This window comes from Phalacrocorax carbo, chromosome 16 (assembly GCF_963921805.1).
Source record: "Phalacrocorax carbo chromosome 16, bPhaCar2.1, whole genome shotgun sequence".
NCBI classification, from domain to species: Eukaryota; Metazoa; Chordata; class Aves; order Suliformes; family Phalacrocoracidae; genus Phalacrocorax; species Phalacrocorax carbo.
Genome location: NC_087528.1, coordinates 1,497,988 through 1,525,327, shown reverse-complemented (window position 1 = coordinate 1,525,327; position 27,340 = coordinate 1,497,988). Strand labels below are relative to the sequence as shown.

The window sequence follows — 27,340 nt, the reverse complement described above, 5'->3', positions numbered from 1 at the left end:
AGATTTCCTTGGCCAAGTGGTACCTTTTACCTGTACGCAAGACAGCATATTGGCTGCCAGGTCCTGATAAACAGCAAAGCTTCCCTGAGTGTCCCCAGCAGAGATGCTGCCCTGGGGTTTCCGTATTTCTCATGTTTCAGCTATGGGGGATTAATTACCGTGTGATAAATCCCTCTGAGCACAACCAACAAGACAAATGAGATACCAATGTCTTGTCATGTGTTACCTGTATATCCAGTGACCACCATGGAGAGCAAGGGAGATGTCTCCTGGGGCTGATGCAGCAGGAATGCTGCAAGGATTCCTGCAAGTGCTCAGCTTCATGCGTTCAATATATTTCCATTGGTGTCAGAGGCTGATGCAGGATCCAGGGTGATCCAACAATTGAGACTAGAGAGGGTCTTTCCAGGGGTTCCCCTGGGCCCCAAGTCAGGCTGTTAGTAGCTAAGTCACCAAATGACTGGTCTGTGTGCTGGATGTCCCCTGGGAACTCGGACATCCTCGCTGCACACAACAACTATTACCATTTTCCTTCCCTGTTTCAAGTGGTTTTCACATTCTCTTCATTTGTTTTAGAGTCAGGGCTTACACAGCAAGAGGCTAGAAGGCTATTCATTTGCATCTTATATTTCACACTTGCATCTTCCAGAAAGGAGATGCTTTAAAGATGTCTTTACACTAGATTTTTTGCCTCGACTGCTCTCACTTGCCCCGCTGGGGTGCTGGAGTCAGAGCCGCCCCCCAGCACAGCAGCCCCAGAGCTCGAGTTCCAGCTTGGTCTCTTGTTTACCATGTCCAAATGCTGACTTCTGGATGGCACTGAGTTTTCTCAGTCACGTGTGGGTGCAGGGAGAATGGTTCATTCTGTTTAGGATTTGGCTTCTGGATCCACACAAGCGGTCCTGCTGCCCTGGACAGGACAGAGAGGAGTTGCTGGCTCTCAAGACGGGTTCATTCAACAGCTCCAAAGCTCCGAGTTTGGCATTTCCCAAGGCCTCACCCTCTATTTATTGCTGGTTCGACCATCCTGGAAACTTTTAGTGTGATAGGAAATAGCTAATGGGAGGGGTCCGTTTTGCTTTTGGGAAGAGATGTAGACAGTTGCTTTGTTTTCCCCCCTCTCTTTTTTTCCTTAGCCCACCAGGAAAAGTGAGGTCTTGACCTGGTCAGTGCTCACACGTGCGGGCGGCGCTGGGCTGTGGCCGGGACTCCAGCTGCCTGCACAGACCCCGCCGCCCCTGGGGACCCACCAGGCTGGGCACCCCGACTCCAGGGCGCAGGGGCGCTGCGGCGTGGCAGCCGCTCTGCCCTGGCGGTGCCGGGGACTTTGAGCCTTTCGCACGTGCCTGAGCAGAGGACGAGCCACTCTTGGTTTTGCTTTTGTGCCCTGCCCTGCCGAGGTCGGAGATTGCTACTGATCATTGCGTGCTGGGATCAGAGACTGCGTCTGCATCAGCCTCCCCGGGGCTGGCAGGGCCATCCCACCCCGGTGGGGCTGGGCAGGGGCTCTGCGGGACCGCTTCCACCTCTCGGCTCTCCGTGACGTAGCGATCCATGTGTTTCAGGAGGAAGAGGATGGATGTGCTGCCACGGGCGTGTGTGGGGCTGCTCCTCCTGTCCCTGCTCTGTGCCACCGGCCTCTGCCAAAGTGAGTGCGGCTCTCGTGTCTGTCTGCGGTCTCTGCTTGGCGCTGCCCCGCAGGGACTGCGCACACCCCTCCTGGGCTTTGGAAACCTTGATCCTCACGTGGATAAGTCCCTGGGAGATCTGCCCTGTGCCTTTCCTCCTATTTTCTATCTCCCCACCAGCTGGGGCCCCTCTCTTGCTACCCCGCTGCTGTTTTGTAGCCAGTGTCTACTCACCACCCAGGCAAAACCTCTACTGGCTCAAGTGGGAAACGGGATCAGCATTTCCCGTGCCTTGCCCTGTTTTGTCCATTCCTTATGGCCTGATCTTTCCCCGTAGACAACCGCTGCGTGCTGTCCCGGGCAAAGAGCTGCACCGAGTGCGTCCGAGTGGAGAAGGACTGCGCCTTCTGCACCGATGAGGTAAGAGCTTGCAGGGCAGCTCAGGGCTCCGCTTCCCGCCCTGCAGACGGAGGGATCCCGCCCTCCTTGGTGAAAACCAGGAGAGGGACCTGAGAGCAGGGTCGGCTTCTGGCTCCGGTTTCCCTCTGCAAAGAGCTGGTCTGGACGGGAAGCGCTGAAACGTGGGTTTCCTTTGGTGCGGGCAAACGCGGAGGAAGCGGTGGCTGGGGCAAACTCCTGAATACAGGAGTGCATCAGAAAATGTCAGTGTGCCAGATCTGGAGCAGTGTGTGCAAGGGTTGGAGGGAGCGTCTTATCTCAGACAACCCAGTAACTCACTGGCGGTCACATTGCCCTGGTGCTGGGGGACGCTGGATCTCTGTGTGAGACTTGTCCCCATCTCTCTGACCCTCTCCTGCTCCCAAAGGCTCGCTAATGGTCTCAGCAGAGGACCCTGACGAGAGCCTTTTCCCTCTGCGTCCAGGACTTGTTGCCTTCTGTGGTTGTAACGTTGTTCTTGCCCCCTTGGCAGAGCTTTGAGGAGCCTCGGTGCGACTTGCGGGAGAACTTGCTGCGGTACGGCTGCAGGGAGGCCAGCATCGTGTACAACAAGGGCGAGATAAAGACCCAGCAGGTGGGTGCTGGGGAGGCAGCCCTTGCTCAGCTTCTCCTGAGGGGTCCCACCCTTCCCAGTGTCCTTCACGTCCTTCATCCTCTTCTAGAGCCTTCAGCAGGAAAAATATGAAGTCCAGACCTCTGTCCGTGTAGGGTCTACTTAAAAACAATGCTCTGCCTTCGTTAGCTGATGAACCTGTTGGCAACCAGCCCTGATCGCTCAGGGCTGGGGTGGCTTTTGAGGCAAAAGAGATGTAAGGGAAATGGTCTGGAGGAGGCGCCCAGCTGGGTGTGCGTGGACACAGGGGAGGCTGCCTCGGTCCCTGGCTGTGCAGGAGTGGAGGGAGCGTGATCATCCCTGCCTTCCCAAGTATCAGCTTGCTCCTTGCATCCTCCTCATTCCATCTCTGCAGGAGACGGAGTCCATCCTCTTCATGTCGCTCTTTCTTCACAGTATGTCCGTATCGACACGAAGCTGCAGAGGACCCAGGTGTCCCCCCAGCATATGTTCATGCGGCTGCGAGCTGGTGAGGAGATGAGCTTCAACATGGACGTCTTCCAGCCCTTGGAGAGCCCTGTGGATCTCTACATTCTCATGGACTTCTCCTACTCTATGTCTGATGATCTGGACAACCTCAAAAGCATGGGCCAAAACATAGGTGAGACCAGAGCTGGGAGAAGAGGGGAGCCAGGTCTTGTGCTGATGAAGGCAGGCAGCTCAGCTCACTCCTGCCCGCAGCTGCGAGTTCTCTGCCAGCACCAGAGAAAGGGATGCAACTGGTAAAGGGCTGAGAGGTGTCGGTTTTAATTAGTTTTGTATTATCGCTGCTTTGTGCAGCTTTCTGGGAGTGATGTCTCTCCTGGGCCTGCAGGGACCACCATGTGGGCTCTCTTCTTTCAGCCCAGCGTAGGGGCTGGTGCCCTGCAGAGCTGATCTGTGCAGTGGCTTTGGCATCTTGACCCTATCGGTACAGTGTGTGCTATTGCAGAAGCTCCAGTCTTGGAAAGGGGTTACCAAAGGTGGTATAGGTTTCTGTCCCAAAAAAGACAAGCCCCAAGCCCAAAGAGCTTAAAAGCTGATAGTTTGGGAGTCTTATCTAAGACCTGACCAGCAGAGAAGATGCCCAGGAAAGGACTTATGCCTGTGAGCTTGTGGCTCCAGGGAAATATCTTTATTCACATCTTCTCCCTCCCTTCCTCTCCTCCCAGCGGAGTTCCTGCAAGAACTGACCTCCAATTACACCATTGGATTTGGCAAGTTTGTGGACAAAGTCTCATCCCCTCAGACAGACATGAGACCTGAGAAGTGAGTGAGGCCGATGGGTCCCTGGGATGGGAGCAGAGAGGGGAGGGCAGGTGCCTTCTGTTTCCGCATGGCTTTCCTGATCTTCGCTTTCTGTGGTGTGACAGTCTCCATCCATTTCTCTCCCTTCATTGTGATTGTCTCCCCTGGCCTCCCCCACCCTGTGCTCAGGGCTTCTGCAGGACTATGCCAGTGCCAGCAGTGTCCTCCTCTGATTTCAGACCTTCCCCGCTCTACCACAACAGATCGCATGTCTTGCCTTCTCCTCCATTTCTGCCCTCATCCCTTCTACCTCTCAGTGCCGATTGCCAACTCAACTTCATGTCTTTCCTTAAGGGGCTCCCAGACCCTGGGGGCTCTCTCCCCGCTTCCTCTCCTTGCACCCAGGCATCCCTTTGCTCCTGCCCCCCACAGAAACCCTGCTCTCCCTTTCTCTCCTAGGCTGCGCGAGCCCTGGAACAACGCCGACCCCCCCTTCTCCTTCAAGAACGTCATCCGCCTGACCAGCAACGTCAACCACTTCAGCGAGGAGCTCAGGAAAGAGCGCATCTCCGGCAACCTGGATGCCCCCGAGGGCGGCTTTGATGCCATCCTGCAGACAGCTGTTTGCAAGGTGATGGTGGCCGGGGATGCAGGATCTGTGTGGGCAGGGCTCCGCTTTTCATGAGCGGGTTGTCTTGATATCGGGTGATGAGCAAAAGAGCAGCAGGCTGGGCAGCAGATGAGGCAGCCAGGGAGGCCAGGCTATACGTTCAGCTACAATTGGTTCTTGCCCTCCCAGCCACATGCTCCCAGTGCCGAGTTGTTTTGCATCCCCAGTTTTTCTGAGGTCTGAGACCTCCTGTGCGCGCACCTCTGGCGTTCGATCCCCAGCACAGGAGCTGCCTGCTGGGCGGCCTGAGTGTGCTTTTTGCTCTGTCCCGCTTCGTGCCCGTGGTGGTGAAACTCTGCTCCCTGAAAAACAGCCTGCTTGGGCTTGGCCGTTTGGTTGAGGGATGAGCACAGCTCCAAATACACCCCAAAAAGCGTGGGCTTGCCCCCTGTACATATATGTGCCTGGCACCGAGCCGCTGGGAGACCTGCTATGCATTGGGGGTGCAGAGGGGGGAAGCGGAGACCTGCTGGTTTGGGTTCCCAGGGCTGTGTAGCTGGTTGCGTTTGCTGCCAAGTGGAGGTGGTGCCTTGGCCCTCAGGATTTCCAGCTCCTGCCAACGCTGGCCTGCCAGCAGCTGCAAGTGCTGTCCAGTGGTTTGCGGGGCACAGAGATAAAGGTTCCTTCTCCCCCTCTGTGGCCGTAGGATAAGATCGGCTGGAGGAAAGACAGCACTCACCTGCTCGTGTTCTCCACTGAATCTGCCTTTCACTATGAAGCTGATGGTACCAACATCCTGGCAGGGATCCTGAGGAAAAATGATGAGAAGTGTCACCTAGACACCAGTGGCACCTACGTGTATGACACCAAGCAGGACTATCCGTCGGTGCCCACCCTGGTGCGCCTGTTGGGCCAACACAACATCATCCCCATCTTTGCTGTCACCAACCACTCCTACAGCTACTATGAGGTGAGGAGACCATGGCGGTGGTGCCACGTGGGCTTATTTTCCTCCAGGACTGTTGCTTCTCTGCCTGCAGCGCAGCTGTGAGGAGGAAGTGTTCTCCTACCTCTTGTTCCCAAGTGCTAAAACAACACCTTGATACTTTGGGAGGGTGACACAGGGTGTTGGGTTGCTCTGGCTCATGGGAGGTCTCAGGGTCTGTTATTGGGAGCAGCTCCTAGAGGTCTCCCCGTGTTGACATCTGTTTCTTGTAAAGCAGCGGGGACACAGAGCTGGAGGTTTTTAGGTTGGAAGGGACCTTTGGAGGTCTCTGCTCAAAGCAGAGCCCACTCTAGTGGGTGCAGAGGGGTTTTCTCAAGGTCTTGGCTCAGGGTGCTCCTGTCTCTCTGCAGAAACTGCACAAGTATTTCCCCATCTCTGAGATCGGGGTGCTCCAGGAGGATTCTTCCAACATCGTGGAGCTGCTCCGCACAGCCTTTGAGGTAACGGTGCTCTCTGGGGCTTCGCTCTTGCTCCCAGGGGAGGCAGAGGGTGGGCATCTCCTGCCCAGGAGAGGAGGCAGGATGCAGCCTCACTGGAGCAGGCTGTGGGGTGGTCACAGGGGTACTGCTGACAATCAATGCTGTGGTCGTCTTCTGCCACCCAGCGCATCCGCTCCAAGATGGACATCCGGGCTGATTTTGTCCCCAAAGCCATGAAGATAGAGTTCACCTCCTCAGAGTATGAAAAGACAGAATCTGGCTCCTTCCACATCACCCGTGGGGAAGTGGTGAGTCCCTGGATGGTGCCGGAGGGGAGGCACGTGCAAGGGGCTGAGCCCTCTGCTGCGTCCCTCCTTCCTCCTTCACCCGAGGGGGGTCCTGCCGAGCCGTGGTCCGGCAGAGCTGGCTCACTCCTGCGGCGTGTCCCTTCCTTCCAGGGCAAGTTCAATGTGCGTGTGAAGGCCCTCGAGTACGTTGGCGGGCAGCACGTCTGCAGCCTCCCTGAGAAAGACCGGCAGGGAGTTATCCGTGTGAAACCCACATCCCTGAGCGACAGCCTCAACATCACAGCCTCTATCGTCTGTGATGTGTGCCTCTGTGAACAAGTACGTGGGGGTGCGTGTGGCAGAGGGATGACCTCCTCCTGGCCAGCCCGGGGTGGGAGCGCGTTGGCTGGTGCATGTGGGTCCTGCTCGACCCCTCACCGTTGCTCAGCTTGGCCAAGGACATCTTCACCACTGTCTGTACCGAGCTGGGCATGTTGTGCTATGGCAGAGCTCAGTCTTGTGGGCAGAACTTTGCCCCTAGATCTGCCTTTCTGATTCCTGCAATGGTCCTGGGGGCTGCTAAGCCCACGTGGCAACATCTTTTTTCCCTTCTCTTACAGCAACAAGAGTTCAGCTCGCCCAGCTGCAGCTTCCATGGGGACTTTGTGTGCGGACAGTGTATCTGCCACCCGGGCTGGTAAGGACTTTGTTCAGCTCCATACCACTCCCAGGGTTCCTGCTGGGGCTGGGGACCCACAGTGGCACACACTCGTGCCCTGGGCATCTCGCCCACGTGCATTCTGTTCCCACCTCTCTCAGCACCATTTCCTCCCCACCAGGCGAGGGGACAAGTGCGACTGCTCCCCGGCATCGTCCCCCAACAATGAAGCCTGCATCCGCGATGGGGATGCAGAGCCGTGCTCGGGCCGGGGCGAGTGCCTGTGTGGGAAGTGCCAGTGCTACTCCGAGGACCTGACGCCGCGCTTCGACGGGATGTTCTGCCAGTACGACGTCCTGCAGTGCCCGCGCACCTCCGGCTTCCTCTGCAACGGTGAGAGCAGCCCTGCCACCCCCAGCATCCCCCAGTTGCGGGGTGCGCTGTGCCCTGCTCCATGCCGGTGGGATAGGCAGGGTGTCCCTGGGCTGGTGGCACTGGCATGGGGGGGTTGAGTGACCGGTGATGGGCTGCAGGGACTCTGCGCTTGCAAATGTGTGGGGAGGATGCCGTGGAGTCTGTTTGCAGCCCCTTTGCACCCCAAGGAAAGCAGGAGAGCTGGGGCAGCCCGTGAGCAGGGCGAAGGGAGCAGTGCAACACCGCTCCCTGGGTAATGCCTCCTCTTGCGTCACAGATCGCGGTCGCTGCTCCAGCGGTTCGTGCGTGTGCGAGAGCGGCTGGGAGGGCCCAGGCTGCGAATGTCCCACCAGCAACGACACCTGCATCGACAGCCGAGGGGTAGGTCCTGCCCCGCCTGAGTGAGGGACGACTGGACCAAGCAGGGCTGTAGCAAATTGCCCTGATGCTCGAGGCTCAGGGCCGCTGGGAGCTGGCACCTTGCTGACTCCTGGTGCTGCTGCATGTCTAAGATTGCCCTTGGACACCAACTCTCACCTCTTTCCTCCCAGGGCATTTGCAATAACCATGGGAGGTGCGAATGTGGCAGATGCATCTGTGACAAGTCTTCGCTGTACACCAGCTCCACCTGTGAAATCAGCTACTCCCTGGTAAGCCTCAGCCTGGGCTCCTCTGCGTTTATCACTTCTCCTTCCCTTGTAGAGCCTCTGGGGAAAGAAAGCGAAGCAGAGATGAAGACTCATCTTGGTCAGGAGCAAAATCCTGATCAGGGGTCAGTCTTGCCTTCGGCGGCCAGGAAGGGTCTAGTACAGGAGCTGCTTTGCAGCCGCAGGCTTTCTTTGCCCTCCAGTTCACCAGCAGCAACTGTAGAATATCCGTCTGTGTTTATCCGCACACCGGTGAAGGGCATTGATTAGAGGCTTGGCTCCTGGCTTGTTCTGATTTGTCTCGAGACTGGGAAAAAAATATTTCATGTTCTCATGCCTGTTTCCCCACTGACAAATGTGGGCTAATCCCGCAGCGGGAGTGGAGAAAGCTGGCTTGGGCGTATTTTGGGAAGGCCACCTAAAAGCCTTGGAGACTAAATCGCTACCTAAATGCAGGCTGTTGGTATAAGAGATTTTTGGAGCTGGCTTCGTTAGCTGCGTGCCCTCTGTTATTCCTCTCTTTGACCTTGCCCCGGCGCTGGGCTGAGGACACCGCGTTGCCTCTGCAGCTCTGCCTTTCAGAGGCGATGTCCTCCCTCATTCCCCGTGGGCTGTCTCCTGACCATCCCACCTCACCTTTCTGCCCAGGGCTTCCAGGCTGTGTGCGAGAGCATCCGGGACTGTGTTCGCTGCCAGGCCTGGGGAACAGGCAACATGAAAGGGAACTGCAGCACGTGCCACCTCCAGATCCAGATGGTGGAAGAGCTGAAGAAAGGTACCAGGAGAAGTGGAGCTGGGTGCAGACGCATGTGGCATGTCTCCTGTGGGCCCTGCCCCATGTGTGTATGCATGTGGGGCTGCTCCCCAAGCCTTTTCTGGTCCTGATGACTTTGCAACCATGTCCCCCCTCTCTGCAGAGGAGGCCAGCGAGTATTGCTCATTCCAGGACGAGGAGGACGACTGCACGTACCACTACACCCTGGAGGGAGACCCCACCGTCCTCCCCAACACCACTGTCCACGTGCAGAAGAAAAAAGGTGAGCAGGGACCTGGCAGGAGGGGATGTCCAGCCTGGGGTCTGGGTCAGCAGCGACCTGCTCCACAACACCTCCGATCCCCGCTTTGTCCCTTTGCTGTGCCCATGGGCAGGACCAGGGGCAGAAGTACCTTCCTGCCCACCTTCATGTGTGATGGGGTTGGTGACGTTGGCTGTCACATGAACTGCAAGGAGTGGAGTGTAGCATCCTCAGAGACCAGTGCCTTTAGAGATCAGTGCTTTTTCACTGCGGCTTGGGCAGGGATTGATGCGAGGTGCTGAATAGCCCCTTGGGATGGATGGCTGGGAGCAGAGAGGTGCAGTAGTTCTCCCTGAACGGCACTTTTGTTGTGAGCACCAAGAGAGAAGTTCTCAGGCTTAACTGGGCTGCTCCATCCCTCACAAAGAGCTGTGGCCCAGCCTTTCCCCTCTGTCTCTGCCTCCCCGCTCCCCCCCTGCACACCCCACACGGGGCTGATGCCTGGCAGTGACGTTGCTGTCGCTTGCAGAGTGCCCACCGGGGAGCTTCCTCTGGCTCATCCCGCTGCTCATCTTCCTCATCCTGCTCCTGGGGCTGCTGCTGCTGCTCTGCTGGAAGTTCTGCACCTGCTGCAAGGTGAGCGTCTCAGCCAGCTGTCCCAGGCTGGGGAGAGGATCAGGTAAAGGCCAAAATCATTGCAAACTTCCAGAATCCACCCAGCCTCCAGTACGGCCAGATTGGCAGGGGCTGGGTCCCAGTTGTATATGGCACCTCTGCTGCTGCCGGCATGAGTTGCTGTGGGATTTCCCCCACTGAAGGAATGCCTGGCTAAAATCAGCTTCCACAGCCCCACGCATCCACCGCCCACCCGCCCCCGCTGATGTGAATCCTCCCAGCTGGAGACGTGGGGGTTATTTTGCCCTTGGCCTCAAAGTGATTGTGTCTTTGGCCATTTGTTTTCTAGGCTTGCCTGGCTCTGCTTCCCTGCTGCGCACGAGGTACCAGCCCCTTGAACTGAGGGCGAGAGGGATCTGTGGGGTTCACTGCCTTCCTGGGTTGGGGGGATCGTGCTGGGATAAGCGTCCCTCCTCCTCCTCTCTGGGCTGGAGAGGTGGAGCGGGGAAAAAGCTCCTAGCAGAGAGCCTGAGCCAAGGAGCCCTTGAGCTGCAGCTCCACTGCTCCTCCCTCCCTGCCCCACACCCTGATGTGTCCCGATGGGAATCCTACTGCTGGCTCTTCCCTGACCAGTGGCCCTTGTAACACCTAGCTGGTGTGATGTGCTCTCCCCATTCATGGTAACTCCTGACCCTTTCCACCCCATTCCTCTCCTGACATCCCAACACCCTTAGTGTGGTGAAAGCCCCAAAGATTCCCCAGAACAAAGTCTCCAGTGTTGGGAAGTTGATGGCTGGCATTGTCCCAGTCTGCCCAGACTCTGACCCTGCCCCTGGCTCTGCAGGTCGCACCGTTGGCTTCAAGGAGGACCACTACATGCTTCGCCACAGCCTCATGTCCTCCGACCACCTGGACACCCCCATGGTCCGCAGCGGGTCCCTCAAGGGTCGGGACACAGTCCGCTGGAAGATCAACAACAACGTTCACAAGCAGGGCTTCACCTCCCTCGCTGCCGCCAACCCCAAAGACCTCAGTGAGTGCCACACCTGGGGAACAGGGCGCAGAGGAGGTGCGGCGGGTGCCGTAAGGGACACGGACCCTTGGTGGTGGCCGCTCGCTCCAGCAGCCGTGCTGTTACCTCCAAGCTCCATCGCAAGGGGGGTTGTTCTTTTATCTACTTCTATCCTGGAGGAAGCTGAGCAGCACGTTCCTGTGCCCAGGCCTGTAGCAGGACAGCTGGCAGCCTTGGAGACCACCTGACAGCCTCATGGTGGATGTACCCTGCATGTGTCAGTCTCGTTAGCTCAGGGACCTAGCCTTGATGCCACCACCTCATCAGCCCAGAGCCACCACTGGACACTGTTTCCTTTGCTGGATCTGGCAGAGCGCTTCCCAGTTAGCCTCCCAGCTCTCGGAGGGTTTTCTCTGCTGGTGCTGTGGGGTTTGGGTGCTAGCGATACAGGATCTGGACACCGAGCGTCACGCATGTCCCCATGCTTCCAGCTGTTGGCTGGGTCATTTCTCTGCCCAAGAAGGACGGAGTTTGACTTGGAAATTTCTCTTTTCAGTTCCCTATGGGCTGTCTCTGAGGCTGACCCGGCTTTTCACACAAAACCTGGTGAAGCCAGACTCCCGGGAGTGCGAGCAGCTACGCAAGGAAGTGGAGGAGAACGTAAGAGCCTGGGCATGAGGGGGGCTTGGGGTGGGACTGGGGGACAGCCACACTGACGGGGTGTCTGCGATGCTGGGGGGGGGGGGTGTGCCCCTTCCCTGTGAACCCAGACACCTCTTGAAAGGAAAAAGAAATTTTTCCTCTTTCCGAAAGCATAGGTTTTAAGATCTTGATTGTGAGAATTATCAAAGCATCCTGTTGATGATGTTTGAGGTTTGCTTCAGGGCACATGGTCTGAAGCTGCTGTTTGGCTTCAGTTCGCAGCCCCTTGCCACGTCCTGGGATGAGCCATGTTGTGGTCTCTGGTGTGGCAGGGCGAGGAGGGAGGACCTGGGGGTGGCCAGAGGGATCTCGTGTTTGCTGGCAGCCGTGTCTGCTTGCTGCACACGTTCCTGTTCGGCAAGGATGTGTTGTGAGAGTCCCTCTTGCTCCTTCCAGCTGAATGACATTTTCAAGCACATCCCCGGCTGCCACAAGCTCCAGCAGACCAAGTTCAGGTTAGTCACGAAGGGAGCGGGGCAGGGTTCCCCCAGGTTCCCCAGGGCCCTGCTGATGAGGGAGTGGTCCGGAGGGCTGGGGTGTGAAATCTGGGATGCCAGGAGGGAGCGTGGTCTGTGAGACATCCCCAGCACAAGCCCGGGGCCGTGCGTCACCCAGCGGGGGCTGCAGAGCCCACCCAGCTGTGCAGGTGACCTCAGCTGCATCTGGCCTTGGACTGAGATTCCCACAAACAGGGACAAATCCCACTCACATGGTGCTCAATGGGAAAATTCCTGCTGACTTAAAAAGTTTCAGCCCTGTGCAAAGTCACAAGTGCCTGGTGCAGGACGGAGGAGTCCGGGGATGCCAGCGCTGAGCAGGTCGTGTTATCCCCTTCCTGGGGCTCTGAACAGACGTGATCTCCCCCGTAGGCATGTTCCTCATTGCATTGGGAAACCCAGGGCTGGAGGGAGCAGCCAGGCAGGAGGGAACATGCAATGGGGCCACAGGCTCTGCAGGATGGGTTGGCACCCACAGGGCAGCCGCCACAGCTCAGACCTGCACGGGGCTGTGATTCACACAGAACTTTGTCTCCCCATATGCATTAGTCACTCTGATTTGTGGTTTGTTTTTTTTGTTCTTTCTTTTTTTCATTTTTTTTTTTGCCAGGTTACAGCCCAATTCTGGGAAAAGGTAAGAAGAACTTGCAGGTATCTCTTGTGCCGTTTCTCCCTTTGTACACCCGTGTGGGGTGACTGAATGCCCCATGCACTCACTACCCGCCGCAGCTCCCACGTGAGATGAGCTACCCTGGCCTCAGCTCTTACCTGGCTTTCTCTTCCCACCGGTTGCAGGCAGGACCACACCATTGTGGACACAGTGCTCACCGCCCCTCGCTCAGCCAAGCCAGAGATCATCAAAGTAATGGAAAAGCACGTCTCCCACGAGGCTTTCAATGACCTGAAGGTTTCGCCGGGTTATTACACTGTGACCTCAGACCAAGGTAGGGAGCAGAGCCTAGCGTTGTCTCCAGGCTGGGCAGGGGGGACGTTTCCCACCTCTCGCCATTGCTCCTTCCCCTAGATGCTCACGGGATGGTGGAGTTCCAAGAGGCCGTGGAGCTGGTTGATGTCCGTGTCCCACTTTTCATCAGGGAGGATGATGATGATGAGAAGCAGCTGCAGGTGGAGGCCATTGATGTCCCCACCGGCATTGCAGAGATTGGACGCAAGCTTGTCAACATCACCATCATCAAAGAACAAGGTGAAGGGCTGCAGCTGTGGCACAGGACTGAGGGTGTTTGTGTGCCCCATGTCCAGATGGTCTCATGTGGTTTCTAAGGAGGGTGCAGCCTGCCTATCTGAGCTCCCCCAGATCACAGGCCAGAGACTTGCTTGGTGACTCTTAAGTCATCTGCGTCTAAACTAGAGTGTCTTAAAGCATCCGAGGGAGGGTTGCCATCCCTGGTGACAGAGACCCAAACACTTGACCACCACAGGTTTAGATACTACCAATTCTGTGGCAGATCCAAGGTTGACCATACGCCTCTGCTGCTCCAGTTCATAGGTTGCTGGAGTAAAGTAAACCCTCTTTGCTGGTGCGCTGTGCTTGGGGCAGGTGAATGTCCCCAGCGGTTTGCCTTTGCTTCCCATCCCGTTGTTTTGAGCAGGGAGCAAGAGCCAGGAGTGGTTAAATCCCCAGCCCATGCAGTAGTATTTCATCCACAGTTCACGCCCGTGGGCGATAGGAACTCTGTTCAGGGAGGACACCTTCATGTTTGTAATGTGATTCTTCACATATTTGCTCTGTACATTCCTTCTCTCCTGCCCCTTCCAGCCAGCAGCCTCATCACCTTCTTGCAGCCAGCCTATTCCCACAGCCGCTTTGATAAGCTGGCCAAGATCTCTGTTCTCCGGGAGATCATAGACAACGGGAAATCCCAAGTCACGTACAGGACACGAGATCTCACTGCAAAGAATGGCAGGGTAAGGATGATGCTTCTGGCCTTGGCGGGCAGGAACGAGTGGGCACAGAGGGCTGGGCAGGATCCGACCCCGGGGCTGCGGAATAGCAGCTGATCGGGCTCAAAGAGGATGTGGCTGGGAGAGGGGAGATCCAAGGCCTGAGGTCAGCACCAGGGGACACTTTCCCCTCCATCCCTTGCCCCCTGTGCCTCGGGGACCTGAGAGGCTGCTTGTTCCTGAGGCAGAAGGTACTGGCTGCCCCCTGAGCTGCGGGCACTGGGAGGCAAGTGGGGGGTTCACTGGGAAATAAGGGGAAGCTCTCTGGGGGCCTTCTCATGGGCTATAATCACATACCTCTTCTCCACCAGGACTACGTCTTCACAGAGGGCGACCTGGTCTTCCAGCCCGGGGAGACCCGAAAGGAGGTGCAGGTCCCCTTGCTGGAGCTGACGGAAATAGATACCCTCCTACACAACTGCCAGCTCAAGCAGTTCGCCATCGACCTCCTCCATCCCAAGTACGGCGCCAAGATCGGCCGATACCCCCAGACCGTGGTGACCATCGCCGACCCAGGTAGGGGCTGGCAGCCAGGGATGGGGAAGGGCAGCAGCGGGTGCGGGACCCCCCCACCGGACCAGCCCACCCCGAGGTGGTGTGCAGAGCTCCGGCCCTGCTCCTCACCCAAAAAGCAGCAACGAGGAGGTTCCTCCAGCCCCGACTGGTAGATTTGGGCCTCCCTCTAGAGGCGTCAGTGGGTATAGACAGTGGGTGGGGAGGAGGGGGATAATCAGTGCCTCACAAGGAAATAGAGAGCATTCTTTGTTCCTTTTCCTTGGGGATTTGAATAAAAAGCTATACAAATAGGAGAGAGCTATAACAGGACTTGCCATGAGCTATTCTCGGTGGTTCCTGTGGCTGGACAAGCAGAGCTATAAGGGTTGTCATCAAGTGGGTCGATAACATAAAGGTATTTATCACAGTATGGGTCACAAATACTGGGGGTACAAGAAAGTCCCTTGTTACTGGACCAACCAGAACCATTTCAGGGACAGGCACTGGGGCTGGAGAGGCTCCAGAGAGCTCTCAGCTGGACTTGCTGGGTTTCCAGGAGAAGCAACTGGGCGACTCGAGAAGGTTCTGCCCATCTCTGTTTTCACTTGTGGCATGTTGAAGCATTATTAAATACATTCATAGAGCTAAAGATTTTCAGAGGCAAGAAGGTGATCTCTTCATTTCTTCCTACCTGGGCAGCCTGTGAGAAGCAGCAGGAGGTGCCAGACTTGGCGGGTCTGAGCCTGGCTCTCGTGCCAGCTTGCTGTGTGGCTTTGGGGGATGTCACCACCAAGTGCCTCAGCTTCCCTTCCCTGCCATGGGGATCTACCCCTCAGAAATGCTTTGAGAGGCTCACTTGGGATGGCCGGGCACTGCTGGAGGGAGGCATGCTTCCTTCTTTTCCTTCTCTGAGGGGAGCTAGCACTGATGTGCCCTTTCTTTCTTGTGTCTGCAGAGGTGGTGGATGGTGTCCCCTCGATGACTGGCCTGAGCCAGGTCTCCCAGTCCCCCAAAGGCCGCCTGAGCGCACCGCTTAATCCCAGTGCCCATGCTCTCAGCTCCAGGGAAATCCGCTTCAGCTGGTTTCCTCCACCGGGAAAACCTCTGGGATACAAGGTAAGGCGTGAGGGGATCCCAGGGGAGGGTGTGGGTCCCATCCTGCAGGTCTCTGACACACACAGTCCTTTGTGCCAAAGAGATGGTGAGAAGCAGCCCAAAGGACGGGAGCAAGCTCAGCCTCTCTGGCCCCCTCCGTCCTTGAGGGACCGTTGCTGGGTGGATATGGGCTTTGCAGGAAAGATTCCTGGTGGGTTCGTCTCCTTTCCATCACTTACCACGAAACGTCCAGACTGTCCTGGCCTTCCATTTCAGAGGAATGGCACAACACCCTGTCTTTCCCAGAGCACATCTAGTAAGAGATGGGGTGAGGATCTGAAGGAATCATGGCTTGTTCTTGCTTTGCCAGGTGAAATACTGGATCCAAGGGGACCCTGAGTCAGAAGCCCATCTCATCGATGTCAAAGCGCCATCGGCAGAGCTGAGTAACCTCTACCCCTTCTGTGACTACGAGATGCAAGTCTGCGCCTACAACGCCATGGGGGAAGGGGCTTATTCTGACACCATCCACTGCCGCACACTTGAGGACGGTGAGCGACTCTGCGCTTTGCTTCCCACTGTGTGGGAACAAGCTGGTGCCCGTGCATCTGGCACGGGGTCAGGGCTCCAGCCCTGAGCTCTGATGGTCTTGGGGACGAGCACTGAGCAGCTCCCAGTGCGCCTCAGCTGCGATGCAGGGAGCGCTGGGCATTTGCACGCTCTGGCTTCTGACTTGTGGTAACCTGGACCCTTCGCTCTTGCCTTTCCAGTCCCCAGCGAGCCTGGCCGCTTGGCTTTCAACGTTGTGTCTTCCACCGTGACACAGCTGAGCTGGGCTGAGCCTGCAGAAACCAACGGGGAGATCACGGCTTACGAAGTCAGTTATGGGCTCGTTAATGAGGACAACGGTAAGAGCCCATTTTCTGACCGGGGCAGTTGTGGCAGTTCAGCCAGGCTGAGGGGCTACAGTACGCTTTCTACGGGTTGGGCTGGCCCCAAACAGCAGCAGAGCCAGAATGGCTCCAAGCATATTTCTTGTGAAAACTGGGATCTGGAGGGGTCACTTCTTGATGGAAGGAGTAGAGAATTCACCACCCAGAACTTAGTCCTGCAAAGCCCGGAGCTCTCTCAGTTCCTATTCACTTCCCTAGTTGGCTTTCATCTTAAAAACTTAGTTCATAGGCCTAGCCCTAGGGCTAGGGTGCCGGGGGATGCTACTGGGTGACACACCAGTAAGAGGAGACCTCTGCTGTAGGTTGACTTCAGTGCTCAGTTTGGGAATTTCCCTGAGATGATGTCAGGCCTGTCACGAGCAGCCCAAATAGCTTCTGCACCTTGTCCCAGAGCCAGGCTCTGTCCTGATATCCAACCTCAGCAAGCCCGTTGGTCAAGGGTGGGGTGTTGTGGGGTCCTCTATCTCATGACGTCATGGGTGATGTGTGTACCCATATCTGCAGTACCCATTGGCCCAATGAAGAAGGTGCTGGTTGAAGACCCGAAGAAGCGCATGGTGCTGATAGAAAACCTGCGGGAGTCCCAGCCCTATCGCTACCTGGTAAAGGCCAGAAATGGTGCTGGCTGGGGACCTGACAGAGAAGCCACCATCAACCTTGCCACACAGCCCAAGCGCCCGATGTCCAGTGAGTTTCTGCCCTGCCTGGGTGGGGAGCAGAGGAAGCGTGAGCAGTGCTGAGGAGTGCTCCCCGTCACCCCAGCTGCTTCACCGCACCCTGCCTGCTCCGCTGCACCAGCCACCCTGCTGAATGCTGAAGGCCAGCCTGAGCGTGGGAGCCCTGTGTGGTTTTGAACTGCTTGTCTAATAGTACTTTCCACCTCTCCTCCAGTACCCATCATCCCTGACGTCCCCATCATTGATGCTGAGGGAGGTGAGGACTATGACAGCTACCTGATGTACAGCACAGATGTGCTTCGCTCTCCAGTTGGCAGCAAGCATCCCAGTGTCTCCGATGATTCGGGTATGTTGCTTGGAGTTTTGCAAAGGTCATTTTTAACATTAATTTTCCTTGACAACAGCTTTCACCAATGAACTTCACTGCTATCTTCCTCCTCATGGAGATGGGGAGATCCAAGTCATGGAGATGGTGGAGATCAGCCTTTCCAGAGCACAGTAGCTGTATCTATGAGAACACTCGACTAGTTCTAGTGTAAATAAGGAGAGCAGTGCCTCCTTGTTATCCATGAGGCAAAAAGTGATCTCAGCGTGGGGTGAGAGGGGAGCTTTTCATGGTCCTCCCTGCTCATCTTCCCTTCCTGTTGCTATTTGGCTGGACCACGAGAGTTACTGTCAGCAAACAGGCACCGCCAAGGCACAGACTTCTGAGTCCCTTGAATGCTCAGGGTCTTGGCCAAGCCAACAGGAGGGAACTCACCAAGTGCTGGGGAGGCACTGGCCTCTCTTCCTCCATCACCTCACTCGCTGAATGAGGCCGGCTCCCTTGCCTTGTCCTGGGACAATGAGGGGAAGATGGGCCATAAGTGAAACGATGAGGCTTGTCAGTAGGATCTGGAGGGTCTTCCTTGGGAGAGTTCTCCAGGGCCTGGGATGCAGGAGCAAGCCCCTGGTCCTTGCAGGGAGCAGCAGTAATGGGAACGCCAAGAGTTCTACCATCCCATGTGCACATCAGAGAGTGAGGAAACCCCTCCTGAGCCAAGGACAATTGTTGCAGACCTTTCATGACAGGGACAGGCATGTGGTGGAACTTTGACTCTTGCCTTTTGTTGTGACGGACACAGGGCTGGAAACCAGCCCTGGAGTTGACAAACCCCATGCACGTCACGGTCCCTCCATCTACCAGTCACACGATGGTTGCACCGCCTGAACTCAGCAGCCAACACTTGGCGAGACGGGCTGTGAAGGGGTGTTGTTCCCACTGGCGCCTGCCCCCTCCTCTCCCCAGCAAGCAGCACAAAGTGGTGGGTAGCCCACTCTGTCCCCTGCAGATCATGCCAACACCAGTGCTTGCGTTGTCCCAAAAGGCTCCAGGTGGAAATATGTGCAGTTGCTGGGAGAAGACTTGGATCTTCGCCGCATCACCTGGAGGCTCCCACCTGAAACCATTCCCCGCCTCTCTGGCAGCAGCCGCCTCTCCTCAGACACCGAGGGTCTCCTCCATGAGGAGGACAGTGACGTGGCTACTGGCAGCCTGACGAGGAGCGGGACCCCCCGGCCCCAAGCAGGTGAAGGATGGCTTCATTACGGCACTGAGTGTCCTGTCTCGTCCTGCTCTGAGCCAAGGGGCCAGCAGCTGGGCTCTGTCCCAGTACGTGTCCCCTTCCTCCCCTCGTGTGCCCATCCTCGTGTTGGCATGACGCACTGTTCACGTGCTGTAGCCTGCTTCAAAGCCTTGTCCTGGTGTGTCTGCTCACAAGAGTGTCAAGGTAACCCCCATCTCGGCATGGACTTGGGAGCCTGCTAGCAAGTTTCTTCTACAAAAGGCTGGACCTTCAAGGCAGGAGCAAACTCAGATGATACCTAAGTGCCACCTCCAAGGACAGCTCCTCACCTTAACTAAGTGCCCTGAGCTTCTGGGCAGATCTGCTGGACTGATAAACAGAAATCACTCTGTCATGAGTAGCTGATCTCTCCTGGCCTGCTGGGAAGGGATGGGGGTTTGCAAAGGACCAGAACACTGGAGCAGAGATTGCTTTTCAGATCCAGCTGAGATGGGATCCAGAGATACGGAGAAACTGCCTCCATAAAGGGCTGTTTTTCTTCCACCTTTTTTTTTTTTTAATCTGAAATTATAAACCTGTGCTTGCGTCAAAGGAGAGATGTAAGACTCAAGGCAGTGCCCCAGTGAGGCCGAGGTCTGGAGTTACCTTGGGCACCATGGGTGTCTCTGGTGCTGGATGTAGGATGTAGAGCAAAGTCTCCATTTACCTGTTTGTTTCCCCATCATCGTGCTGGGTGGCTGTGGCTTGTTCTAGATGTAGAGCTCCAGAATGACCTTCCAGAGTGGCTGAAGCTGGGATGCAGCCAAGGCAGGGCACACCATGATGCCTCCTGCTTCCTCCCCATGGAAACTGGAGCAGCCCTGTCCACAGCCATGTTCCTCACGGTGTGCCCTCTTTCACAGAGCACTTACTGAATGGCCGGATGGACTTCTCCTACCCCGGCAGTGCCAGTGGCACGCTGACAAGGACAACGAACACCAGCTACCAGCAGCTGAGCTCGCACGTGCAGCAGGAGTACAGGGTGATGGGGAGCTCCTCGCTGACAAGAGACTACTCCACGATGTTGACGGGGCACGGTGAGTGCTGCGGTGATGGGACCTGTCCTTTCCTTCCACCCCCATGACTGTCTTCAGACCCATGCCCTGCAAGTCCTGTTGGGGTGAGGACTGTGTTCACAGCTAAGGGGGCATATGAACCAGAGATCTGGAAGGCCACGTCCTCAACACTGCTGTGTGGGTGCTTTGCTAAGGCCACCCTGCTCTCAGACCAGTTTGGAAAGGGTTCCCATCGCTCATGTGCAGAGTGCTCAGGAAAGGGAGCTATATCCTTATCCCCACACTGCAAAGCACCCCGGGAAGAGCATGTGTCTCTTCTTACTTCACTAGCAGCATGGTTGCCTTTCAGCTCTACACGTGTACGTCAGCTGGCACTGACAGAAGGTTGTTAAAAGGTTCTTCAAATCTGAGCCTTAAAAAGTCTCTCTGCAGGAGCCAGCACCTGGGCTGGACCCCCTCTGAAGTCTGCAATGGTGTTTTTCTCTTTCTCTTGCACTGCTTCTGTAGATTACCCGGGGACACTCCTCCCTCCCATCCGTGAAGATGCTGGGAGGACAATCCCACGGCCCCGGGATGTGGGTGTCAGGAGCAGGGCAAAGGTGAAGGGTTACTACCCCAGCACTGGCTTTCGGGACTCTATAATCATGACTGATGGGTCTGCGGGGATTTGCAAGTACATAGGTACAGCTGTCTCCAGTGTGTCTTCCCCGCCATGCATCCCATAATAGCCAAGCCACTGGCCATCCATGAGTGTTGCCATCCACTGCTTGCCCCAAACCCTCTCTCCATGGCTTGCTGTGTGCTGCACTGATCTTCCTCCTGACCTGGCCTGTGCCTCCATCACACCACCTTTCCATTTGCAGGTGACTTCAGCTGTGTTTCAACCCACCTGGGCTGATTAATCCCACCACTGCCACCATGCTCTAACGAGCTGATCAGCTCATTGTCCTCGTCCTCTTCATTCCTAACAAGCTTGTTGTTCCAGTCTTACCCCACAGGCCTTTGGAGAACTCTTGGGGAGAACGTGTGCTCCATAGAGGTGTCCCTCTGCAAGCGCCTCGGCCAAAGCTTATGTCAAAGAGGGGCTTCACTCCCTGCGTGTCGCCTGCCTGGGAGGCTGCTGCGCTCGCCATGAGCCTGTGTCCCGGTGGGCTGAGCTGGTGGGGAGCCAGGAGCAGCCGGTCCCATCTGCCTCCATCCAGTTGAACAGTTCCTGGAGGTGTTGGGCTTGCCTTAGCTGTAGACTAGGGATAGTCTTAGAGCTTCACTGGAAGATGTCCACAAAGTGTTTGGCAGACTGGACAGGGTGCTTTGGGGTGAGTGAGATGGGACACACACAGCACCTGGGCCCCTGCTCTGGTCTCTCTACTGCAGGGGCCTGAAGCTTACCTGGCCTTGTCCCACCGAGGGTTGGCACTCCAAGGCCATGGGACATCACTGTAGGTGTGCAGAGCCAGCCAGTGCCCCCTTGTGATGGGCCAGCTTGCAGAGGTGACATCTTGCCACGTTCTCCCTGGACCATCAGGACCATCCCACAGTTGCACGTGCCAGTCCCGCCTCTCCCCCAGCCCCTTTAGCCCCCAGTTCTCCACACTGACATTTTTTTTTTTGCCCCAGACTCTAGGCTGCCGCTGGGCATCCCCGACACCCCCACACGCCTGGTGTTCTCTGCCCTGGGACCCACCTCCCTGAAGGTGAGCTGGCAGGAGCCGCACTGCGAGAAGGAGGTGCAGGGCTACAGCGTGCAGTACCAGCTCCTCAACGGAGGTCAGTGAACAGGCGGCCAGTGCCCACCAGGCAGCTGGTGGTGGGAGTTTCTGGTGGTGGAGAGTCTGGTCTGGGTCTTCTGGGCAACTGACTCTGGATGACCAGCCTGACTGGGCGGGGGTTGGACCAGGTGACCTCCAGAGGTACCTTCCAACCTCAACCATTCTGTGATTCAGGGTCTGGTCCCACCTCTGCTCTTCACGTAGCCTTGAGGAAATGTCTCAGCTACCCCACAGCTCTTGTTCCCCATTTCTGCTGGGGGTGCAATTCCTGGGGTTGCTTGTGGAGTCACCTCTCCTCCAAAAAACCTTGGACTCATTCTCCAACAGCCCCAACATTTTAGTTGAAGGTTTTTTCATCACGTTGGACTTGGAGGAAGAAGTGCAATGAAAATCTCTTATTTTTACATGAAACTTGGGGCAGTGTCAGTGAAAATGTAATTCTCTTTGGCTGAAAATCCTTGAGTTTTCAAGAAGCTGTTTTTTGTCCCAAGCCTTTTGTAGAACAACAACTCATCCTGCCCTAGCAGTGTTTGGTGGCAAGGTGTGATGGAGGTGGCCAGGTAGATGACTTTTCCAGGCAGTTCATTTGAGAGAGAGTTTAAGTGAAAGCCATGGCCACAAAAATGCTCCGAGGGCTGGAGCACCTCTCCTAGGAGGCTGCAGGGAGACCTTATTGCGGCCTTCCAGTACTTAAAGGGGGACCATAGGAAGGATGGGGGCAACCTCTTCAGCAAGGCCTGTTGTGACAGGACAAGGGGTGATGGTTTTAAATTAAAGGAGGGGAGATTTAAGCTGGATATAAGGAAAGCATTTTTTACTCTGAGAGTGGTGAAACCCTGGCCCAGGTTGCCCAGAGAGGTGGTCAATGCTCCATCCCTGGGAACACTCAAGGCCAGGTTGGACAGGGCTCTGAGCAACATGATCTGGTTGAAGATGTCCCTGCTCACTGCGGTGGGGGTTGGACTGGATGGCCTCTAAAGGTCCCTTCCAGCCCAAACCATTCTATGATTCTATGGTGCTGACATCCCCCTTTCTTATGTGTCCCAGGAGAGGTGCACCGACTTACCATCCCCAACCCCAGCCAGAACTCAGTGGTGGTAGAGGACCTGCTGCCCAACCACTCCTACATCTTCAAGGTGAAGGCGCAGAGTGAGGAAGGCTGGGGCCCCGAGAGGGAAGGAGTCATCACCATAGAGTCCCAGGTGGACCCGCAGAGCCCGCTCAGCCCTGTACCAGGTGAGGTGGATAGGGGACAGGAGAAGGGTTGCACTGACATCTCTGCTGCTGTCTACAGTGCTGGCCTTGCTGTTTTCTCTCCCCTTACCACACCTGAGCTCTCCTTTCCTTCCTTTCATTTGGAAATAGGACCTCCTTCCCCATGTACTCACCTTCCACTAGCGGTCTAGACAGCTGAGACCTTCTAGCTCATTTCACAAATGCTGTGTGCAGACCCAGGCTCCTCCTCGCCACCTTCTGTGATACTGACCTCTCACTCTGCCCTGCAGGTTCACCCTTCACGCTGAGCACACCCAGTGCTCCTGGACCACTGGTTTTCACTGCCCTCAGCCCTGACTCCCTGCAGCTCAGCTGGGAGAGACCCCGCAAGCCCAACGGGTCCATCTTGGGCTACATGATCACCTGTGAGATGCTGCATGGAGGAGGTATGGTATCAGGCTGTGGAAGCCCAGTTCCCTGTGTAGAGCACAAGATACCTTCAGCAAAGGCAGCAGCTTGCTGCATTTTTGTTGGGACCGGCAATAAAGTTGCCTGCTTACATCGGTGCAGGCAAAGTGGGGGCATGCGGCTGATTCCAGGCCTGGGAGCTGCTGGACCCTCACGCTTTTTCTCATTGCATGGTCTGGTGTAACAAATGGGGTAGGAAGAGGAAGGACCTGTAGCTTATTACAGCCCAAACCCAGAAGAGGTCGGTTGTTGAGGATCACAAATGTTCTAAAATAGGGTTGTCTTAACCCTTAGTAGAACTGGGTGGGATCATACAGTTTGTGGGTGGCATAAAACTTAGGGAAAGCCAGGACAGCAGCCAGAGTCGGGGGGACTGTCACTCCTGTCTGCCTTCACCGCTAGTTTGTTTGTGTGGATTAGGGGAGCCCAGGAATATCTATGTCGAAGGAGACAAGCCAGAAACTACCCTGACTGTGCCTCACCTGAGTGAAAAAGTCCCGTACAAGTTCAAAGTGCAAGCCAAGACCACCCAAGGCTTTGGGCCAGAGAGAGAAGGCATCATCACCATCGAATCTCAGGATGGAGGTACAGTACCGTGTCTTTGGGGAGGTGCAAAGATACGAAACCTCTCGGAGCAGGGAACAAAACTCCTGGAGTCCCTTTCACCTGGTGGTGACTCCATTTTCCATGAAAGACACGGTGACGTTGTCTTCCATGACAACAACACTGTGCCTTGCGAGCACTGCCCGAATCCTGATGCACCGAATGAGGGACGATCGTGAGAACCTGCCAGTGCTTAATTTTGTATGAAACTACTGTCTTATGCCTGGCTGTACACATCCCTGGTTGCAGCGTCTTACACTGCACAGGTGTAAGACCTTCCCAGTCCTCCCAGTTCCTTCTAAACCTGGCTCTGATGTCAGCAAGAGAGACCTCCTGAGCTGGCTGTTGGTGCTTTACTCCTGGTTGAGGGGTTGGAAGCTCCTCGTTGTTTCCTGGCTGACTCATCCCTTTTCCTTCTCCCAGGCACTTTCTCCCAGTTTGGGGGACAGCAGTACATGAGAGAAGAAGTGTACAACTTCCCCACCGAATACACCACCAAAACCAGCATCAGCCATTCCTCTCTGGATCCCCACTTCACAGGTAGGGGCTCGCTGTCTGCTTTGAAACCCTCAGAAAGCAAAGGATAACTTTGCTTGTCCAAAGGTCTGAGGGTGCTTTTACCGCAAGTGTGAAGAGCAGGGAGGGAGGGTCCATCAGGTGGGACTGATGAAGAGGAGCAGACCTTTCCTGCACCGTGTCCCTGCTCCGCCCCAGAGGCAGATGCAGTTGCTTCCCTGCGTGCTGCTCAGACACAGAGGGAACGCTGAGCTTTCAAAGTCCCCCAGGACTATCACTAGGAACCAAATCGTAGCTCTTCCTGCAAGGTTAGACCTCTTCAGAGCAGAAAAAACCCCAGAGAATCATGACGACCATCTTAATTTACATCAGTGTAGTTGTCCCACTTGAGTTAATGAACTCACGGTTTCATGCTGCAACACAGAGAGTCTGGGAGCTGTTAGGAGATCCATCTCATTGACTGACGTAGCAAAGTACTGAATCACTTGATCTGGAGAGGTTTTCAATCAGTGAAAGTGGTTTTTAAGGAGAAACTCTGCCAGGAATTATCAGGTGGAGCAGATCCCATTCCCTGTGACCCCATACTTAGCGTGTGGTGTCCTGACCACTGAGCTTCTCGTTGCAGATGGCGTGCTCATGACGACCCAGCGAGTGGAGAGCACCAGCAGCGCCCTCACCAAGCAGGTCACGAAGGAGTTTGTGAGCCGGACCGTGATGTCCAGTGGGACCCTCACCAAACAGATGGAGAGGCAGTTCTACGAGGCCTGAGCCAGGGCAGGCTGCCCACCAGCGGGATATTTGCGTTCAGATGGCAGGACGTTGTGGAACGACCCAAGGGTGCTTCATCCAGACACTGCCGCGGTGCCTGGGCAGCTCCTCCTGCGGGCAGAGGCACTTCAAGCTCTGGGCCTCTCCTTCGAAGCCCCGCGCGCTCAAAGCCCTGGCACGGTTGGGTCATCAGGTGTGTGCTCACCCTTCAGGGCTTGTTCACCCTGTCCTGCCCTGCAGAGGCTCAGTTCTGCAGACTCCACAGGGATGCCTTCCATGAACAATCACCGCTTACTCCAGTACCCTTCTTCAGTGCCCATCCATCCAGATACACCTGCCGAAATTCGGGTGTCTCGGTGGCTCCAGCCTCCCCAGATAAATGGAACAGAAAGATTTATTCTCAGGTCCTCAGTTTTGAGAGGATCCCAGCTGGCAACATCCTGATTTATAGAGGGTCACCGTTTCCACCTTTGCTCCAGGTTCCCTGGCAACTTGCCTGCCCACTGGAGATGGTTATTTTGTTCTGTGTGGGGTTTTTTCTTTTATATGAGGAGCTGCAAGGTAGGCGTTTGGGGTAACCTATGCTTTCTTACCGCACTTATTTGCGTCTGTCCTTTGCTGCTAACAGTTTGGTACCACGATAGCTAAGTCTAGCCTTTCATTTGTATAGCATCACTCATGATGGCCTCTGCATTTTTTTTTTTGCATACCATATTGTACAGTTTTCGTAGTATATATATATAAATGTATTTTATTATTTTATAAAAAAGTGGAGATGGATGAGACCTCTGCTGAATGTGGAGGCTACACTTGGGCTGTAGCTGCTCAGAAATGTGAGTAAGTGGAAGAATTAGTTAAGGGCTTGATCCAAAGGCCACTAAACCCCGTGGAAAGCCTGTCGATTAGCTAGTGGGCTCTGCCTTGGGCCTTACATCCTCCGGCACAAGGCTGCAAGCGGCCAGACCCGCTCGCGGCACGGCACCTGCGGAAGGGCGTCGGGCTGCCTGGAGGCGAGGGATGGGGGTGGCCCGGGCAGTGGTGCCTGGAGACGGGAACGGCGCCTGGGGTTTCCTACCTGGCTGATGGGGACAGCGTGAGGTTTGGGGGGCGGAATATGTTGGGTGTCTTTTAAAAGCCCTTTTGCCCAAAAATATCCATAAAGGGACCCATGATCCCTCAGTAAACCCAAGGAAGAGCAAGGCTGGGAACAGCAGGCGCTTTCATCATCATCCTGAGGCATCTCATCATCCTGAGCGAGGCTCTGGGCCTCCTTCAGCCCTCGGCTTTAGCTGTCCTCCCACGGTGCTGGGTGCAGGGCTGAGACCTTGCTGGGACTCGTTTTCCTGGCTCTGGGCATGGTGCCTGGCATCCCGCTGCCAACGAGAACAATTGGGCTCCATGCCTTGCTGAGCCCCGCGTTTCCCCGGCGTGCTTCAGCTGCACGGGAGCAGGCGAGGAGCCTGCCAAAAGCAAGGATCCTGCCCGAAGCGGCAGCTGCCGCCGGTCTGGATTAGAGCTTCCAGCCGAAGCAGCAGCTGCCTGGTCTCCCTGGCAGCATCGCCCGCCTGATTTGATCTGACACTGGACCTTGGCCTTTTTGTTTGGTGATTTTGGTTTTGGGTGTTTTTTTCCCTTTGGACTCAGAAGACTTCCCAGCGCTGACACCACGGAGCTCCCTCTCCTCTCTGGGCTGTTCATTTGAGCGGATGGGTGGTACGTGTTCGAGCCAAAGATGCACATGGGTGAGTGAAGGCCACAGGCGTCTCCAGGACTGCAGCTGGATCTAGGTCAGTTTTGAACTTGGGTCAAGAGCTACTTCATCAACCCTGTGGTTTTACTATGCCTTCAAGAAGCACTTGTTTTTCCTGAGCAAGTACCCGTGGCGTTAGCCTGCCTGCCGCTCACCTCTGTGGTTGGGATTTCCTCTCCAGCTGATGTGTCTCCTCCTGCACAAGGACGCTGTGACCCTTTCCCTGTGCTTTGTGGTCCAGGGTAAAATGCTGAAAACTGCCTAAAAAGGGTCCAAGCATCTTAACCAAAGACTATCCTGTTACCCAAGAGACGAGCACAGCCTCTGAGCTGCTGCTCTCTAGGCCCTGACACCATCCCCAGGCGCAAGGTGGCCGTGCCCCTAGCCCATGCCTCACACAAGAGCAGCATCACTTTCTAATTTTCATCGGGCTGGTGCTGTTTCAGCCTTTCCAAGGCAGAGCCACAGCCTGCTCTGACAGCGGGTCTTTGATCAGATGGCTTCCTATTGCACTCAATAAATGTTTTCTCTACAGGCTGCCTTTAGCTTTTATTTAAAAAGAAAAAAAAAAAATCCCCCCGTGCTCTCCAGCTGCAGCAGCAGGTGAGGGATGTGGCAGAAGCAGAAACCCAGGCAGGG

General features: G+C 55.9%; 1 protein-coding gene across 1 annotated transcript; it reads left to right on the top strand.

Moving 5' to 3' along the window:
* The first annotated feature begins 1,554 nt into the window (after positions 1-1,554).
* ITGB4 (integrin subunit beta 4) lies at positions 1,555-27,233 on the top strand. Its single transcript, XM_064466867.1, has 40 exons — positions 1,555-1,657; positions 1,966-2,048; positions 2,560-2,661; positions 3,097-3,301; positions 3,852-3,948; positions 4,387-4,558; positions 5,244-5,507; positions 5,894-5,983; positions 6,148-6,270; positions 6,421-6,588; positions 6,870-6,946; positions 7,089-7,300; positions 7,599-7,702; positions 7,873-7,971; positions 8,617-8,743; positions 8,886-9,005; positions 9,514-9,620; positions 9,949-9,982; positions 10,444-10,632; positions 11,168-11,271; positions 11,710-11,768; positions 12,421-12,444; positions 12,606-12,754; positions 12,835-13,014; positions 13,588-13,736; positions 14,084-14,288; positions 15,223-15,383; positions 15,733-15,913; positions 16,133-16,270; positions 16,820-17,002; positions 17,207-17,338; positions 18,360-18,560; positions 19,460-19,633; positions 20,120-20,293; positions 21,230-21,379; positions 22,429-22,617; positions 22,887-23,042; positions 23,485-23,649; positions 24,091-24,207; positions 24,809-27,233. The coding sequence occupies exons 1-40, from the start codon at positions 1,555-1,557 to the stop codon at positions 24,949-24,951; spliced, it is 5,610 nt and encodes a 1,869-aa protein (XP_064322937.1). The 3' UTR covers positions 24,952-27,233.
* Positions 27,234-27,340: the final 107 nt, after the last annotated feature.

What these genes read in the sequence shown, in the direction of transcription:
- ITGB4 (XM_064466867.1), top strand. Translation starts at nt 1,555, where the DNA reads ATGTGTTTCAGGAGGAAGAGGATGGATGTGCTGCCACGGGCGTGTGTG. An exon ending in TGCTCCGCACAGCCTTTGAG is followed by an intron (nt 5,984 to 6,147) that starts GTAACGGTGCTC and finishes TCTGCCACCCAG; the next exon opens with CGCATCCGCTCCAAGATGGA. An exon ending in CATCGAATCTCAGGATGGAG is followed by an intron (nt 23,650 to 24,090) that starts GTACAGTACCGT and finishes TCCTTCTCCCAG; the next exon opens with GCACTTTCTCCCAGTTTGGG.